Source organism: Lates calcarifer, linkage group LG24 (genome assembly GCF_001640805.2).
Source record: "Lates calcarifer isolate ASB-BC8 linkage group LG24, TLL_Latcal_v3, whole genome shotgun sequence".
Lineage (NCBI taxonomy): Eukaryota > Metazoa > Chordata > Actinopteri > Centropomidae > Lates > Lates calcarifer.
Genome location: NC_066856.1, coordinates 3,977,174 through 3,995,231, shown reverse-complemented (window position 1 = coordinate 3,995,231; position 18,058 = coordinate 3,977,174). Strand labels below are relative to the sequence as shown.

The window sequence follows — 18,058 nt, the reverse complement described above, 5'->3', positions numbered from 1 at the left end:
AAATTTTGCTCACATTGCTATAAGATATTCATAAGTCCATATGCATGTGGTCTGACTCCACTTAATCCTGTGTAGTCTGGATGCAATTCAGTCAAAATATGTGTACAATTAATTGTAAAAGACGAGTGTGTAATGCCAACATATTTAAATAACCACAGTGTCAATGCAATTTAACACAAAATAAACTTACGGTCGCATGGGGCGCTGATGCAGACTTGGTCCTCTCTGTGAGGCCCCAGACACGGCAGACCACTTCCGGAGCGCTGGGGACTAGAACAGAACCGGTACCGAGACTGGAGACCTGCTCCACATGACACTGAACACTGACCCCAGGGAGTCCACATGGACCACTGGCCATCAACTGTGTGTGTGTGTGGATGGGAGGAAAAACTTCATTGTCAGTGATAAAGGGTTATTTACATTGGTTGTGACTAAAGGAAATTAGTCACACTTGAGACATATATGACTATGCATGGGATACAGATTAGAAATTATTAGCATGCAAACTACTGTTACTGTTATGCAAATGTATGGCATAGAAACATGACAGCAAGTTACAGACAAAGCACAGAGAAAAGCACCAGTGTCTCTGATGTCTCCTACCATTGCAGTTTCCTTGAGAGCAGTTTACTAGCCTTCCTGCTTCACATGTACTGACAAAGAAAAACACACACAATCTAAATCATACATTTATCTCCTCTTTATATAATGATGAACAGAAACACATAGTAAAACACACACAGAGTAAAATTCATTACTCAGTTTTACTTACCAGTTCTTGCAGTCTGTGGGGACAATGTCTCCTGGGTTGTAGTGCTCCCCATCCACATGACAGCGACAGTCAGTCTCTTTGACACACACACCATCCTGGGAATATGGAGGATCATGAACAATACGGGTGTGATTCCTGTATATGTGCGTCTAGGTACGTTTATGTATTGCCACCCAGCTCACCTGTTGGACAGTCCCTTGTGGACACTGGCAGCCTGGTGTGCAGTTCCTACTCAGATCCATTGTGAGGTCTATGCATGACACTGCCCCCTTCACACACTGCTTCCACTCCTGGCCTGGAGGACACACTCGGCCATCACCTGACATAACAAGCAGAGTTCACTGAAAACCTCAGTGTATTTAAATCCAAAATATGAATGCATTAAAAAAAGTTTTTATTAAAAACTGGATATCAGCAAGTCCTTTTTGTCTAATACTGATCTGCCAAAAGCCCCTTACTTGACAGATATAATATAGTTTCTCTAACAAATGCTTGAATTCAAATTTTATTACTCTACTACTCTCTAGTACTACTATCTTTTTTCTTTTTTTCTCATACACATCGTTTGATAAATTAAATTATATTACAATTTTTAGCATGTAAAATTGTTCACCTTACTGACTCCTTAATGTGGTTTTCTGGTGCAAAAACACCTTATTTCTTAAATATTGAACACAATATTGGATGAGTGTTGTATTTGCTGTACCACAGGGCTGCAGATTACAGGCGCTGAACTGCTGAGCAGTGCCATGGATTCGAATTGGCCCGCGGGTTCGGGTCCTGTAACCTCCTCCACATGTCACTGAGCACTCTGACCACGTGCCCCATGGCTCCTTCACACCTGGGAGACAACACAAATGGATAAACTTAATTTATATTTTAATCTGTGGTCTATTCTTAATAGCTAATAAAACAAAGGAATAACATGAAGCATAGCTTTCAGTCACAAAACATTTAGTCAAATTCCTTTGTCCTATTTTTACATTTCAAAATGTGGATTCATATGAAGAAAAACTTTACCAGCTGAGTAACTCTACTAACCAAAGCAGGGTTCAATGCTGCAGGTATCAATCCCAACTCTGTCTCCTTGGCAGGGACGACCCCCAAACGCTGGAGGAGGATTAGTTTCTGAGCGATATCTCCTCCTAACACCAACATCACATGTTCGACTACAGGTGCTCCATGGGGTCCAGCTGCTCCAGCCACAGTCCACTGAGACACACACATATACACATTACAGATAAAAAAGAGACAAAAAGAAAGAGATGGAAACATGGAGGAATAAGAAGCAAAGGTAGAGATAAAGAATGTACTTTCAAAATAACAACTGATAGTGAAACACTAACCAGGGCAGGGAGCTGTTCCACACTCCATTTCGCCATTAGTGCAGGTACTGTTACAAACACAGGAACATTTGATGATGGCATGCATTCCATCAGCAGCTGCATTTATAGATGCTATCCCATGAGTAAACAGAGGCATCATTTTTATCACAACAGTACCAGTTATTGCAGGCGTCAACAGGCAGGGTGGCACCGGCTGGGTACATCTCCCCCTGATGATAACACGGGCACTGGGCCAAGGGCACACAGCTGCCATTCAGCAGGTAGAAGCCCAGGGCACAATAGCAGCCGTCATAACAGGCAGTGGCACATTGCACATCTGTTGAGGTCATGTCCAAACACACCCGTGGACACGCACCGCCGTGAGCTTCACATTCAGCTGCTGTCATGTACACCATGCCCTCCGGACACTCACCTGATAGGAAATAGATGGAAATAAGACTTAACATGCACATGTACACACAGGCACACATTATTGATGTTTTGTATGTGTTAAAAATACAGTACAATCCAATAAAGCAACACCACCCACACAATTTTTGTATAATTTAATAGTCACACATATTATTCTGTGGCCCTCCATAGCTTGATTAATAAGAAAACATGATGCAGCACCTGAGCAGGGGTGGGAGTTACAGTCTCTTGTCTGTATGTGTGGCCCAGGGCAGCTGCTGCCCCCATGCTGTGGTGAGGGTGAACTGCAGAATCGCTCTCTTGTTTGGACACCGGAGTCACACTCAGATGAACACTGGGACCATGGTGACCAGGATGACCAGCCACCATTCACTGCATGCACGAAAATAAAGTCAGCTCTTTATCTTGCTGGGTTTTTTTTATTCAGCACAAAAACACATTATATGTGGGTAGCAGTGAAACTGAAGAATAGACACAGGGGTTTGAGCATCAAAGTTCATCATACCTGGACAGTGTACAGTGTTGCAAGGCTCCTGCTCCTCGCTGTCCCCATCACAGCCAGAGTGTGTGAAGCTGAATAATGTGAGTGTGTGGTTACAGCTGCGGAATCGTCGTCTGAATCCTACCTCATCTACGAGGTTGAAACATGTCTTACTGCACTCTGACCAGGCAGTCCATTTACTCCACACTCCATCTTGTAGTACTGCACAAGACAATGGCAAAGTCATCACACCACCATAAAACACCACCATGAAATAACGAGGAACAAGAGGGTTTTATTTATTATGTACATTAATTTTAGTGATGGATGCAATGCAACAGACATGTTGGTGCCATATATACAGGATGTGTTTCATTATAAACCTAACATAACAAATGAATAACGCCTTGAAACTTCTCTGGAACAAAAAAAGATATCCCTGATCTCAGTTGAATTTTCCTTGGAAAGACAAAAATGAAAAACAGTGTGTGACAGCTTTAGTGTTATTGTTGTGTGTTTGAGCAGTTATACCAGGGAGGCATGGGGTGGAGCAGCTGCGGGCCTCAGTGGAGTCTCCTGGACAGGGTTGGACTCTGACTGCTCCTGTTGGATTCACTGGGGACCTGAAGAGACAAAGTCAAGGCATATGAACTCCTGATCCAATTTTAATAGGTGCTGTGTGAGCAGTAAAAATGAGCAAACAGAGAAAACGAGTACAGAATTATTGATACATTTAAGTATTGGAGTTCCCTCCACCAAAGAGTAAGGTGCTTTACAGATCTGTTGAATTAAACAGGTTCACCTGTAGCGTTGCTGTAACCCCAGACCACAGGTTACATCACATGGTGACCATGATGACCATGCTGACCAATGACAGCTTGCCACACAGCTGGAGGTGTCACAGGTGACTTGTCCATCCCTGCACACACTGGTGGGGGATTTCTCACGGTTAGATTTTTTATTTTTTTAAACTAAATCAGTAGCAATAGCTAAGGCAGCACTAAAAGAGTTCTAGAAAGTTTTATGACAAAAAATAAATCAATTTTGCATAACTGAAGTTATGTGTGATTTCAGAAAGTAAAATCTTAGTTACAAAAACCAGGCTCACTGCCAAAGTTAAAAAAAATACAAACCATGTGGTACACTGGTCCCTGCTGACTGTCTGTCCCGGTTGGAGTGTTTGGCTGTCCCAATGACAGACACACTGGCTGGCATTTACACATCGCCCCTCCTGAAGGTACAGACCATTGGGACAGCGACACCCTGAAGAAGGGCATAAGTGTTTTAGCTACCACTGAATAAGTCTATATGAGCTACCTTCCTTCTAGCAAAAATATCACTGGCATTGTTTCGGTGCACATTTGTCACTTTTAAAAAGGTTTTGCTTTATAGTCTAAATAATTTAACAGTGTGTGTGAAATTGCCAAGCCGCTAAATTACAGTGAGAAATCAATTAACAGACAATGGAGCATAGACAATTTAATCTGGTCTACTCTCCAGTGCACTATTTTGTCCTCACATTTCCTCAACTTAATGTAAGTGGAAAACAAGGGACCAATTTGATTTTGGCAGCACTAACCCAAAACGCCCAAATGCATCTCTAAAATATGACTGTGCTTTGCTTTACAATTATCAAAAGGACAATTTACAAATTCTCTTTAGCATATCTGAAGCTACACAAGCACTTAAAAGAGATACTATTGTGTACTCAATTGGTTTATAAGCGATAATGGATTGTGAATGAGCACAGGCCTTGTACTTTAAGGTAACAGACCATTTAATTTCCATTCAAGTGCAATACAAGCATACAAGTGTTCATCTGCACAAACATAATCTAAAACAAATACACTGTGCATCCTACCCAGTATACATCCTGCAGTGCAGTTGTTGGTCAAGCTGAGATGTGAGCAGGTAGGAGGACAAGGCTCAACTCTTCCAGCCTGGCAGTCTGCCTCAGTCACCAGCACCATGCCGTTGACACAGCCTGAACAAACCAGTTTATTATAGATAACTTAATTTGTATGGAGCAATTAAGTTAGGTGATTGAGTAAAGAGTACTAAGCTACTGTCCTAAGGCTAACAAAGAAATACATTCAGGCTTTTACCAACCATCAACAGAATTTAGTGTTTGACTGAGTTACCTGTCTGTGTACCAATGTCTGTGGTGCAGGGCTGGCTGTTGCAGCTCTGGCTCTGCAGGGTCATGCCCTGACAGTCTCGTCCACCATTCTTAGGTGGAGGAGCAGAGCAGGTTCTGTTTCTCTGCCTGACTCCACCTCCACACTGAGCATCACACTCTGACCACTCTGTCCACTCTGACCAATGACCATCAACTACAACAGGAGACAGGTGAGAATGAGATTGAGATTACCATCAGAGCAGATACCAGGTAGCAAAATGAATTCTACCTGGCATCAGGTTCAAAGAACATACCTGGACATGCTTGAGGGAAGCAGGCTCGACTGTCGAACTGGGCTCCACCACACGCCCCACCAGGCAGAGCCTCCCTCAGAATGTCCCTCTGCCGAAACAAGGAGCCAAGACCACAGGACACACTGCATGCACTCCAAGCTGTCCAAGGGGACATGATACAGTCCACTGCAGAGGAGAGGGAAAAAAATATTTTAAAAAAAGAATATTTTCATGTCCGCTCTCATCACTAATTTTGAGGTGGAATTATAACCTACCGCAGTCTTTCTCATCCGACCCATCCACACAGTCCCTCTGTAGGTCACATCTGCGGTCCAGGTGAACACACTCCCCACTGCCACAGGGGAATTGCTTGTGAGAGCACGGGCTTGGCACCAGGGGGGGCTGCGGCGTCACCACAGGTCTGGCTGTGGTTCCTGATAGAGACAAAGCAATACAATACCAAAACTTTAATCAACTTACCTAATTATACTTCACACAAGTAACACATCAAAGAACATCTAAAATAACTTCTTTTCATTTCACTTAATGTTTCACATGTTTGTATTTCAGCATAAAATTCTACAGTACTGTGCAAAAGTTTTTAGCTCTGTAGATGTTTAGTTTCTTATGCATCATGCAACACCATCAGGGAGGCATCTGATCAGTTTCAAATTCATTCTGCAGCATGACAACAACCCCAAACATACAGGCAGAGTGACACAGAACTATAGCGAGAGCCAAGAAGAACAGGAAGTCCTGCAACAGATGGTTTAGCTCCCACAGAGCCCTGATCTCAACAGAACAACTGTGGCAAGCTCTCCAAGATACTTGGAACAGACTACCTGCCAAGTACCTTGAAAGAATGTGACCAAGTAGAATTGATGCTGTTTTAAAGGTGAACGGTGGTCACACAAATCTAATTTTGATGAGTGAAAAATACTTTGATATATATTTGAGTTAAATTTATTCCATTTTACTGCACTTTGTATGAAGAGAAATTTATAAATATTCACAGTATTAAATCTTTTAATGCATCCTCTCTTTATTTTAGTGCCTAAACCTTTGCACAGTGCTACCACAGTGGAGTTACATCACGGTAACAGTATGACCAATACCAACCTCTCTGCATCTACAGTGTTTGTAAAATGTAAATAATTCTAATTCCTTTCCTCTGTACTTTCACTCCCACCTGCCCCTTGAGACAGTGTTGATGCGTACCACAGTGTTTCTCATCTGACCCGTCCAAACAGTCCTGTCTGCCGTCACACACCTGCGCAGAGTCCACGCAGCCAAATGAGTGGCATGCAAACTGGCCTTCCACGCAAAGCACTCTGGGTAGACCACCATCATCGGGGGCTGTGGTGACCCATGGGGCTGTAAATGAACAGAATATAGAGGTAGCAATAAATGTCTATTCTGTACATTGAAAGGTGCTGTCTGATTGTGGTAACTAGCAAGACTCACACACCTTGTGTGGTTTGTAGACCAGGCTTTCCAGAGTGAACTGTTGTAGTGAGGTGCAGTCCAGGCTGACCTGTGGTGACCCCTGGGTAGACGGAGTGTGTGGTGGTGAAAAAAATAAAAAATAAAAATAACTCATCAACAGCATACCACAAATAGACACACCCTAAACCTGAATAAACTGTTTGAAATACTAGTAAGTTTTAAACCTCATTCTGAAAACTGAAACATTTGAAACAATCAGTTTGTTAGAGCAAAGACAACAGTGAGTAAAAATTAGATGTGATCAGTAGCCAGCTATCGTACTTACCAGTACCTGGAACTGTGGTCTTCTGAAGTCCTGGAAGGCCACCTTGGGACCTGGTGGTATAGAGGCCTGGGGCACCTGTTGTACTCTCACCATGGAAACCTGGTCTCCCTGTGGGGCTGGTCTGGTTCTGCAGCCCTGGAAAGCCTCTGGTTGGTGCTGTACCTGCAGATGATGATGAGGAGAAAGAGAAATAAAAAAAATATCTGATATGAAAAATAAGCAATATGAGCACTCAGGAGGCAGGAAGGTGCTATACATTTCAACTGCTAACCGGTTAAATAGTATGTTAAATGTCATGTAATGCTTCAATCACTTGATCCTAAGAATGAAAAATGTATGTGATCATCAGTTCTCACCACAGTTGATCTCATCAGAGTGATCCTTGCAGTCAGGTCGACCATCACAAAGCACAGAGACAGAGATGCATTGTTCACTGTGCTGACATGCAAACTGGCCAGGCTTACAGCGCTGCACTGTCACTTTCCCACCACCAGAGGAAGACGAGGTCACACTGCTGGGGGTCACCAGCTCATCTACAACAGCAGGAAGAAAAGCTGATCGATACTAACATTGATGATAAGTCTTACAGACTTATAGATTAGTAATTTTGATCATTATCATATGCTTGTGTTTTTAATTAAATTCTTCACCTCCTCTGCAGCCAGAGGATCTCAGCACGCAGGTAGAAGGTGTGTCTGAACTCCACAGGGATGATGCGCAGGTAACGAGCTCTGACCAGTCGATCTAGCCAGCGGGTCACAGGGGTCCTGCCCACCATCCGCACCTCAAACACCTACACCACAAACAAGAAGATAAATAATGAGGTTTATCCAAGAATAGTGCAATAGATTTTTCTTTTCAATGTATGCAGATATACGCAATTGCAGAAATAATCTAATGTGAAATATGACTGCAAATACCTTAGCAGGGCCCCCAGGCTTCCCATTCTCAGTATAATCTGTAAAGAGGCTGCTGTGCAGTGCAAAGGCCAGGCGATATTTAGTGAGGTAACCCCACATGCGTTCACTGCCCTGTGTCACCACCCCTGATACCCACATGGGCTCCAGGAAGTCCACCTGAAAATATGGCTGGGCATCTGTAAGCAAGGGACTCCATCCAGGTTCCATGACCTGACTACACAGAAGATGATATGGTTTGTTATTTTTCTGTATGCCCCATATTTAAAAGACTGGTCATGTTCAGGCTGTTACTGTACATGCTTTAGGGGCAGCAGCCACACAAATACCAGACCACTCACACATTAGGGACAATGTTTAGTCGTCCAGCATCAGCAGGGTTGTTCTCACGTTGTGAGGATGAGGTCAGCTGACCATATCGGATTCTCCCGTCCTCCAGTCCAAGAGGAGAGGAGCAGATGCCTGCAAAATATGATGAATTTTAATGCTTATCCCACAGCAACAGCAAACTGAATAAAAAGAAGATGTTTAAGCATCTAAACTGTAAAAAAAACCACTCACCACGATATCCTGGTCCACCACCCTGTAAATAAATTAGAAAATAAATTGAGTGTATATGTATGTGTCTGTCTATGTCAATCTTGGGATATTCTCTTTCTTGGTTTTGGTCTTGGTCTTGGTCTTGTGATCCCATAACTGGTAGAACATTTAACAATTTATTACTTTTAAGAAGAAATAAAAATAAAGCTGTTTACAAAGGATAAACTCAAGTGATAGGAAAATAAGATTATGGAGGAACTGATGTTTCCCTACTGTTGGTGTTACTGCAGGATGAGTGACCGCAGCCATGGTTGGAGTCCTGAGAGGAACAGGGGTGGGTGTGTATGGTCTGTAAATTGCAAGCCAATGGACAGCAAAGAATAGGAGTAAATACAACACCAGAAATCCTATTTAGCAACTTTATAGCACAAAGAATAAAAGAGGAGGTGGATAAACACAGACATGAGAGTGGTAATAATACAGTGGTAATAATACAGTTACTAATACTAACATAACGACAGCTAGAAAATAATAAGAAAATTGCCTCCACCTGTCTGACTGGGTGGTGATGTTGTCATGGGGGTGGCAGCCAGTTTCATCTTCTCCTTTGGGACAGTGTGGGATACCATCACATCGTTGCCCTGCATCGATGCAACCCCCTGGTGGAGGACAGGAGAAGTGACCAGTGGGGCAGCTGCGTGGACTGACAGTAGAGGAGGGCTGTGTACCTGCACGTAGGAAGTAGTTAGTGAGTGAAAATTATTTCTATATGACAGCTAAATGTAGGAAGAACATATGTAAATGCACTTAGCTAAGTTAAGTAAGGGTGTAAGAAGAATAACTGAATTAAAAGTGTGTTAAGTTGGGAAGCTCACCACAGTACATCTCATCTGATCCATCCCCACAGTCATTGACTCCATCACAGACAACTCCCAGTGAACCTGCTGGCACACAGCGACCATTTTTACACTGGAACTCCTTCACTCTGCAGCCACCAGCTGGGGAGACTGGCAAGGGAGGGGTGGGCGTAGTTGACCAGCGATAACCTGAAGCAGAGGAGAGCAATTTTTAAACCTGTACACAAAATCACCAACAAAGTAAAATTTTGACTATCTACTAACCATCGCCACAGCCCATAATCTCAACTCGAAGGTAGATGCCATTTTCAAAGTCATGTGGCAGCAGGCGAACAAATTGAGCCGACACCATCCTGTCCATTCTGCTCTCAGCCACCCCTCGATCATCATGATTACCAACAAAAACCTGGAGGGAAAAAGGTAGCACATCAACCTCAAGAGTGGAAAACACTATGTTAGGCCCTTAGAGTATATGATGGAAAGTTGCTAGTACTTGGTTTGATGTCTGACCTTGGCTCTGGGCCGGGCATCAGCGACAAGCTCTTTGTAAGTGTACCACTGTCTGCCGTCCATGGCTGAACTGGATGTAGAAGCTGGAGACGAATGTGCCAAACACACCACCACCCTGGGTTAACACACCTGCAAAAAGGTAGAAAGATAGAATGCATTTTATTTATTTCACTGACATGTAGTATATCAATTCACAAAGGAATTCACTTATACACAGCACACTAAACAAGCATATAAATCTGCCGTTGTTCTATGGTGCCATCATGAATGTTTACCAGTGATGTTGTATGGCTTCAGCAGGTCTATCTGTAGATAGGGGCTTTGTGTGTTGCTAGTGTGTCCCTCAGGGCTCCGCTGTGGAAGGTCCTTATATTCCTCAGGTTCTGGACTCCAGCCCTGCAAATAATGTTTTACAGAGTACACCTGATGTTCATTTGGCTCCGTGTTACACAAAAATCTACAGTCATTCAAGCAGTGTAGTGTGAAATCTATCAATAAGCATCCCTTAAGCAACAGCCTTGAGTCCTGTGTGTTAACTAGCGAGTAGGTATTTAACAACTTGCTCAAGGACATTTCATCATGGGCACGTGACAGTACAAAGCCTGGTTCTTTATTATAAACAGATTATTGGTATACCTGAAGGTCTCTGTGGGGGTCCCATCCATGGAGGCGAGCTGCCTCAGGGGGGTGTCCAGTCTGCTGTGATGAGGCACTGAAACTTGACACTGGCAAAGACTGGACACCCAGAGGAGACCAACACTCATCTGAACAGATTCATCTGAGGAGGTGAATTCCATGAAAATTAATATCAGGGAAAATACATCAAATGCTCTATTTCTCTCTACTTGTAAATGATAAACTGATTATATGAAAAAGACTCAAACCTCCAGGGGGAAGTGGATATGTGGGAACCAGGGGTGTAGTAGCCTCTATTGGCTTGGAGGTCACAGTGGAAGGGCTAACTGTCACAAGAATGGTGTCATTTCCTCCTACATGCAAAGGTGTTGTAGAACGGAAAGATGAATGTCAGAGGGTTGTGTGTTTGATGAAGGCTGGATTTTGACCATTCTCTTGCTCTGAGTTTTATTCAAGTTACAGTAAATGGTTTTTGAAAATGTGAGATAAGCCTGCTTAGAAGAAGAGCGGAGCAACAGTTCCCCTGTTTAGAAATTGTTTGAGTAATGGCATTAATGACGACATTAGTAACCATGGAGTGCACTTATTTGAGTATAGCAGGGAAATTAAAATTATTTTGTTTACCATTAAACAGGAAGGCATTTAATCAGTTTAAACAGCAGAACAAGAGTCATGATTTTACCTTGGCAGTAACAACACCTGTCTCCCTCTCCAGGCAGCAGACTTTGGCCCTGTATAAACAAAAGAACTTTCAACATTTAACTCAGCCACTGATATGGTAGAGTTACCAGGGCACACATCTATGTAAAGGAAAAGCAAAGGATGCAAAGAAAATAGAGTTGTCAGTTATGACAGGGAGAGTGTACATTGGACTGTTTACATGAGATAAGATTGAGACACAAATGCACTTAGGCCCAGACAGTTACATAGTCAAATATAAAAAGGAAAATGTGCAAATGTTTCACTGTGCATCATATTTCCACACACATTTATAATAATACACACATAAGTACTGTACACATATTACTTGCATGCCTAAATTCTTACCTGTGGGCATCCAGTGACAGCATATGGACAATAGGGGGAACACTGCACTGTAAGGTTGGGCAGACAGTGACATAACTGGCAGTGGTCTGACCTCCATCTGTCGCCCACAGCATGGGACTGACCCTGGTACTCACACTCATCACAGGGATCTGTCTGACACCTACACAAACACAGACGTGTATGCAGGAGGTGAGAGACTGCATGTCTGTTTGGTACTAAGACAAATAGCTATTTCGTTCCTGGAAAGCTCACAGAAGTGTTATTGAAATATAGATGATCACAAGTGACGCAGTTTGTCATCTTCAGTAACTTTGCAAAATATGGTTCAAAATCATTAGTGTTCAATAGGTTTTGGAGAAATCATGAAAATCTGCAGTACAAAACTAGGCATTTACATTTAGGGGGAATGCTAGATTATGGGTCAAGTACAAATCCTTTGGACAGCATGAATGCACTATATAAATTACATGACAATTCCATTTTTATTCCAGTTAAAAAACTGTCATGATGGTGGGGCTAACAGAGAGGTTGGTTGGGTCACCAAAAGCATTAGCATTCATCCTTTAGGGATCATAAATATCCACAGCAGATTGGAAATGCCTCCATTATTTTCAAACATTGCCAAGTATTAGAGAAGGGGTCATTTTTAGGAAGCATCCAATAGGGAGTAGAGGTGTAATAGTGTAGAGGTAGAGTAAAAGAGTAAGTAGTTAAGGGACTACTTACCGACGAGCTTTCCTATAAATTCCTCTACACATTCTACCGTCTCCATGCTTGGTGGGGTTATTTGGGCTGCGGAAAGACCATTGAACACTCTGGACACCGCAGGGCCCCAAACACTCTCCCCACTCAGACCATGATGACCAGCCACAATGCACTACAGTAGACAAAACTGTGTATGAATGCTCAAACTTTATGGGACATTAAATACAATACCCAGTATGTAGGTAAAAATCAACTATGAATCTGACTAGAGTTGCGGATTGGACAAACTCACCTGAGCAGTCTGGGTTGGGCTGACATCTCTGAGGCCTTCCTCTCTCACAAACACAAATTTCACATTCCACTTTTATCTGCTGGCCCGGCCAGTAGCGCACACCTGCCACCTCACACACACACTCCTCTGGTAACACACACTGTTGTGTATGGCTCATCACCTGGCCCTCTGGACACCAGCAACCTGAAGACAGAGACATGAGAAAAAAGGATGTGAGAGAGAGGTGACACAAATCCAAAGTGTGGCAATTTCAAAATGGCAAGAAACAACTATTTATTGTAGAGCACTGGATATTCCAGATTCTTCTGGACTAACCTGAGAAGCAGGGTGCTGTGGGGTCACAGGTTGTCCCACTGCTTATGTGGGCACAGGACACTGGACAGGGAGCACAGCTGTGTCTCACCAGCCCAGTGGGACAGCTGGTATTGGCACATCCATCGTCAGGACAAGGCTCTGGATTGGAAAAAGGAAGAAAGGGAACAAAGTTATTTTTTTCATCATATTACCTTCCTTAGCATTCACTCTTTACATTAAATGTCATTGCTATCTGTGATTTAGTATTTGTGTTATATTTGTGTTTAAGTAGGTAAGTACATAGGAGTCTCTACTTGTAAAAGCTACCACCCTCAGATATGTTGTGAAGCAACAATATATGGGCAGCATTTTAATATTACAACAATTTCTCTTTCAGTTGTATTGCATAACATTGTTAGTGTCATTTATTTCAATGCGTACTGATTTCCATGGGTAAATTGGATGGTCCAGAGAGCTGAGAACATTCTCGGCCTCCATAGCGAGGAGGGATGCAGCCTCTGTGTCGGACCTGCACTCCACCACAACCACTGGAACAGTTTGACCAGCTCACCCAGGGTAGCCACTGACCATCCACTGTTGGGGGGAGGAGGAACCATTAGTCACTAGTAACAAATATATATTTGATTTTCAACTAGAGAAGATTTTGAGACTGTTCATTCCGAAACGTATTCATTTACCTGGACAGGTGGTGTTGAAGCACTGCTGCCTCTGGACGTCCTGTCCCCGACATTGGCGTAGTGGGTCTCCTGGATGGCAGGTTCTGTGCCGGCTCATGGAGCCTGTCCCACAGGAGGTGCTGCAGGGGCTCCAGGGACCCCAGGGGCTCCAAGTTCTACAGCCCTGCTCATCTGTAGGGCCTCCAAGTGGTGCTAGTGAGGAGTCTAGGCAGTCTGCCACACCATTACAAACCTGGTAACAGGATGACGTAAGTAAGCAGGATTGGCAACAACAACAACATTACTGAGAGAGAGATGATGTTCTATTGGCAGTTGGACACCAACTAAAAAGCCTGCCATTTGTGGAAATTGTGCCTGACTTATTTGTCAAATAAGTAAACCAGCACCTACCATACTGAAGGGAATACAGAATCCATCCATACATGTGAATTCAGGACAGGGGACAGTGGTGTTCCTACTGCCAGGGGGCGCTGGTGAGACAGTTTTATCTGGGACAGAAAAGGATGGCAAAAATGAAACATACCAAAAACTACAAAGATCAGATCAGAAACTGGGGAGCACACTAACTTCATGTTTCCCTCATTCAGTCCCTCCTGTCCCTCTCATCCATTTCCCTATTTTCTCCATTTGGTCCTTGTTTTCACTATCCTTCCCTCCCTTCCTTCCTTCCTATTTATTTCCTGTTTTCAATACTCAAAGCCTTGTTCAGACTTCCCTCCCTTAAAAATACTTACTTACTCTACTTATCTCATGAGAACTCACCACACACCAACTCATCATCACCCCGTGGACAGTCTGGGATGCCGTTGCACACTTGCGTCATGTTCACACAGGTGCGGTTGTCACATGAAAAGCTGCCCGGACACGGAGGTATTTTGGTAGAGCCTAGAAGATAGGCAAAATTATTATCAATGTCTCATAGCATGTCTTTAGACAAAGTTTATCTCTGTGATCACATGAAGCTCTGATATAAACTGAGACTCTGAATGCTCAAAACATGTAGTTTTATCATTTTAATCTTTTAACTCACCACAGTTGTCTATGCTCTCGTCGGAGGCATCCCTGCAATGTGGAATTCCGTCACAGAGATGGTGGTAGTCAACACACTGGTCTCCACTGAGGCACTGAACCTGGCCAGGTCCGCAAGGGGTGATACACTGCTGCTCATCACTCCCATCCAAACAGTCTGTCTCCCCATCACACCGCCAGGCCTGAGGCACACACTGTCTATCATTGGCACAGCTGAATTCATAGGACCTACAAGCTGGAGTAAACAGAGTACTGTAAGACAGAGAACACTGAAAAAAATTCTCCCCATTAAATCTCTAAAACAAGCCTCTTACCTGTAGTGGGCACGGTCGGGGTGACATGTGGGGGTGAGGGTGTAATGATAACAATGTAGCAAATGGTTCTGTTCTCATCCTCTCCACCTGGACAGTCTGATGTCCCATCACATAGCTTAGCTGAGGCAACACATGTGCCATCGCTACAGGCAAACTGGTCAGGAGCACAAGTCACTGCCAAACAGAATGGATGACAGAAGTTTGAAAAACACATTCCAAAAATGTATTACCTACTCAAATCATGCAGGACAGGTTGGCTTTGGACATAAATGTATTTAACGAATAGCTGACACAGTTTGATTGTGTTCTTATGATTTATACCTTTACTTGGACAGACAGCTTCATCTGTTCCAGAGGGGCAGTCTCTGCGTCCGTCACACACTCTGTCAGCAGAGACACACTGATCTCCTGGACACTGAAACTCCCCAGGTGCACAAACACACCTGAAACCAACCAAAATATTAGATAATGATAACATATGGTGAAATTCATCATTCAGTGAATGAGTGCTGCTAAGAAACAAAACAAAAAGAAGTTCAATATATGGTGTATCTGTGTCCTATATTGTGTACTGACATTGGCTGAAGAGTATATTCAAATAATTCTAATTATTTTATTCATCTTTCTAAAAGTATCATTGAGCATCTACAATATCGGATGGCATTCGGGCCATGTCAAGTAAACTTTCAGATGAAGAAAGTGTCAAGATTTTGTGTTTGCATAACTGCATTAAAAGCTGCACTTATCTGACATCCTAAGCAGAACAAAACAAAGTCTGCAAAGCATATCTAAACAAAATTCAGCAGGACTGAACACACACCCCCTCTCATCGCTGAGGTCCCCACAGTCATCATGTCCATCACAGCGGTGGAGGTAGAGAATACAGCGTCCTCCAGCACACAGGAACTCTCCTTTGTCGCACACCACACCACAGTCTGGGCCGACCAAAGTGCAATCACACAGTCGCAAACATACAGAAGAGTAATCGTTTAAGTATGACCACATTTAAAAAACAGGATAAACAGAGACACAGAAAACAACACTCAACAATATACAAAATTATTAGAATACTATAACAAGTATTCTGACAAGCACAGGTATCCTGCATGATAGAGAGAGATAAAAACACTATCTTGCTCATTAGAATTTCTGATAACACACTGTTCTTGATAAAACTATGTTGACAGTAATGTTCTGAGTATCTTGCTAAGTTAAATTAGTCAGTGCAGTATACTGCTCAATAGAATGTAAGTGACAAATCACCTTCCTCATCGGACCCATCAGCAAAGCCACAGTCAAGCCGTCCATCACATACACGACTGGCTGGCAGACACTTTCCGCTGGCACACTGAAACTCCCCTGGTGGGCACAGGGGCACCGGGGTGGCAGGTCCACAGAACTCTTCATCTGATTGGTCAGCACAGTCTGGGTGACCATCACAACGCAGAGCCAGGTTCAAACACGGTCCACTGCAGGGTTGGAGTTAATTCATGTCATTAACTCCAGAAATTATATCATAGCAGTGAAGAATAACTTTCAAATGTAAAAGTGAGTGAATGAATGAACAAATGCTGACACCACCTTGCATCCTTGTACCAAAAACAAACAGTCTGCAAAATATTGGATATGAGCATAGAGACGTTAAAGCATGTAACATTTAGCATTTTAAGAGTTTAGCCTCTAAAGTGCATCTAGTATGTAACGTTTACATAAGTGTATTAGCGTAATAGCATGCTAACATGCTAACGCTCATACGTAAAAAGTTTTGTTGGTTCAACAAGGCAAGTTACAGAGCCCTTTGAAGAAATGTCTCTACGCTAAGATAACAGTGTTTTGGACCAAATCAGAGAAAAAACACGTACATACTGCAGTTTCAGCATGCTAACAACAGGTTTACAGGTTAGGAGATACTTAGCATTATAGCATGTTTACATACGTACACGTTAATACAGAGAATATAGCAGTAGTAGTAACATTTAGCATGTTACTGCAACATGCTAGCACCATGGCACTGGACTGACAGACCAACAAACAAGCTCTGCCATCTTTAGAGCTACTCCATGACGTTAGCATGATTGAAAATGAAATGCTTCTATTCACTGACATAGCTTTGGGGTTGTTCCCTCATACGTGACGCATCATATCTGAGCTAAACTTCACATCAGTTTTGCGCGCTCATAATCTCCACACATAAAAGTGATGCTTTTAAATATACTAATGTGAGTTTGGATTCACCTTGGCGTGCTGGCACAGCGGAACTGATCTGGAGCGCAGGTGGATGGACAGACTTCATCTGAACCGTCGCCACAGTCATCCTCATTGTCACACACCCACTGGGAGGGGATGCAACGCCCGCGAGCACAGGCGAACTCAGATTCTAGACAGGGAGGGGCGGGAGGAGCGCAGGCCACGCCCTCGCACCGCCACACCCCATCCTCACAAGAACTGGACACAGACAGGCAAAGAAATTACACTAACTTTCTTTCTTTTTTCCTTCTTTTCTTCCTTCCTTTCTTTTTAAAAAAAATCAAACTTACTCGTTTATTTAAAAGTGTAATATACTTAGATTCACTGACCAGTTTTGGCAGTGTTGAGTGATGGTGGTTCCAGGTGGAAACATGGAGCCCTCCCACTCACACGGACACTCAGAGGGAATAACACAGCTGTCTCCTACAAAATAGACAATATGCTGACAGTTCCCACCAGCAGGTTTTTAGATAATCTTCTTCACCAAAGTGTTGCAAAGAATCTTTGTTTGTTAAGGCTGCTAAAGCTGAGTTGAAATATGACCACTAAAACATTACACCAAAGTATTCTGTTACTCCTGGTAGTATGGGATTAGTGTGGTAAATGTGTTTTACCGTATCGGACAGTGCCAGCAGGACAGAAGCAGCCCTCCACGCAGGAGAGGGCATCACACTGTGAGTGTGGACTCTGCTGAGCACTAGGACAAGACAGGGAGCAAGCTGGGCCGCAGGGATCATACACCAGCCCTTTCTCACACTGCAGAGCTGAAGACAATGATA

General features: G+C 43.2%; 1 protein-coding gene across 1 annotated transcript in view; it reads right to left on the bottom strand.

The window, feature by feature from the left end:
• Nucleotides 1-18,058, bottom strand: part of sspo (SCO-spondin) — a 64,447-nt gene that overhangs the window by 33,841 nt on the left and 12,548 nt on the right. Inside the window, 53 exon segments of the mRNA XM_051066926.1 lie at nt 191-361; nt 604-653; nt 773-867; nt 955-1,091; nt 1,479-1,613; nt 1,814-1,984; nt 2,119-2,165; nt 2,275-2,530; nt 2,731-2,901; nt 3,035-3,232; nt 3,542-3,633; nt 3,813-3,938; nt 4,144-4,273; nt 4,872-4,994; nt 5,152-5,343; nt 5,444-5,608; nt 5,698-5,856; nt 6,641-6,796; nt 6,891-6,968; nt 7,194-7,355; nt 7,550-7,726; nt 7,759-7,775; nt 7,844-7,986; nt 8,114-8,327; nt 8,452-8,572; nt 8,672-8,693; nt 8,924-8,999; nt 9,201-9,378; nt 9,526-9,696; nt 9,772-9,913; nt 10,018-10,080; nt 10,082-10,146; nt 10,293-10,413; nt 10,654-10,781; nt 10,902-10,960; nt 11,201-11,235; nt 11,319-11,352; nt 11,672-11,860; nt 12,427-12,577; nt 12,698-12,880; nt 13,013-13,150; nt 13,433-13,585; nt 13,690-13,921; nt 14,080-14,177; nt 14,452-14,574; nt 14,720-14,953; nt 15,033-15,206; nt 15,354-15,475; nt 15,853-15,967; nt 16,296-16,501; nt 17,268-17,477; nt 17,609-17,702; nt 17,894-18,043. Of these exon segments, the coding sequence (XP_050922883.1) occupies nt 191-361; nt 604-653; nt 773-867; nt 955-1,091; nt 1,479-1,613; nt 1,814-1,984; nt 2,119-2,165; nt 2,275-2,530; nt 2,731-2,901; nt 3,035-3,232; nt 3,542-3,633; nt 3,813-3,938; nt 4,144-4,273; nt 4,872-4,994; nt 5,152-5,343; nt 5,444-5,608; nt 5,698-5,856; nt 6,641-6,796; nt 6,891-6,968; nt 7,194-7,355; nt 7,550-7,726; nt 7,759-7,775; nt 7,844-7,986; nt 8,114-8,327; nt 8,452-8,572; nt 8,672-8,693; nt 8,924-8,999; nt 9,201-9,378; nt 9,526-9,696; nt 9,772-9,913; nt 10,018-10,080; nt 10,082-10,146; nt 10,293-10,413; nt 10,654-10,781; nt 10,902-10,960; nt 11,201-11,235; nt 11,319-11,352; nt 11,672-11,860; nt 12,427-12,577; nt 12,698-12,880; nt 13,013-13,150; nt 13,433-13,585; nt 13,690-13,921; nt 14,080-14,177; nt 14,452-14,574; nt 14,720-14,953; nt 15,033-15,206; nt 15,354-15,475; nt 15,853-15,967; nt 16,296-16,501; nt 17,268-17,477; nt 17,609-17,702; nt 17,894-18,043 (7,152 nt within the window).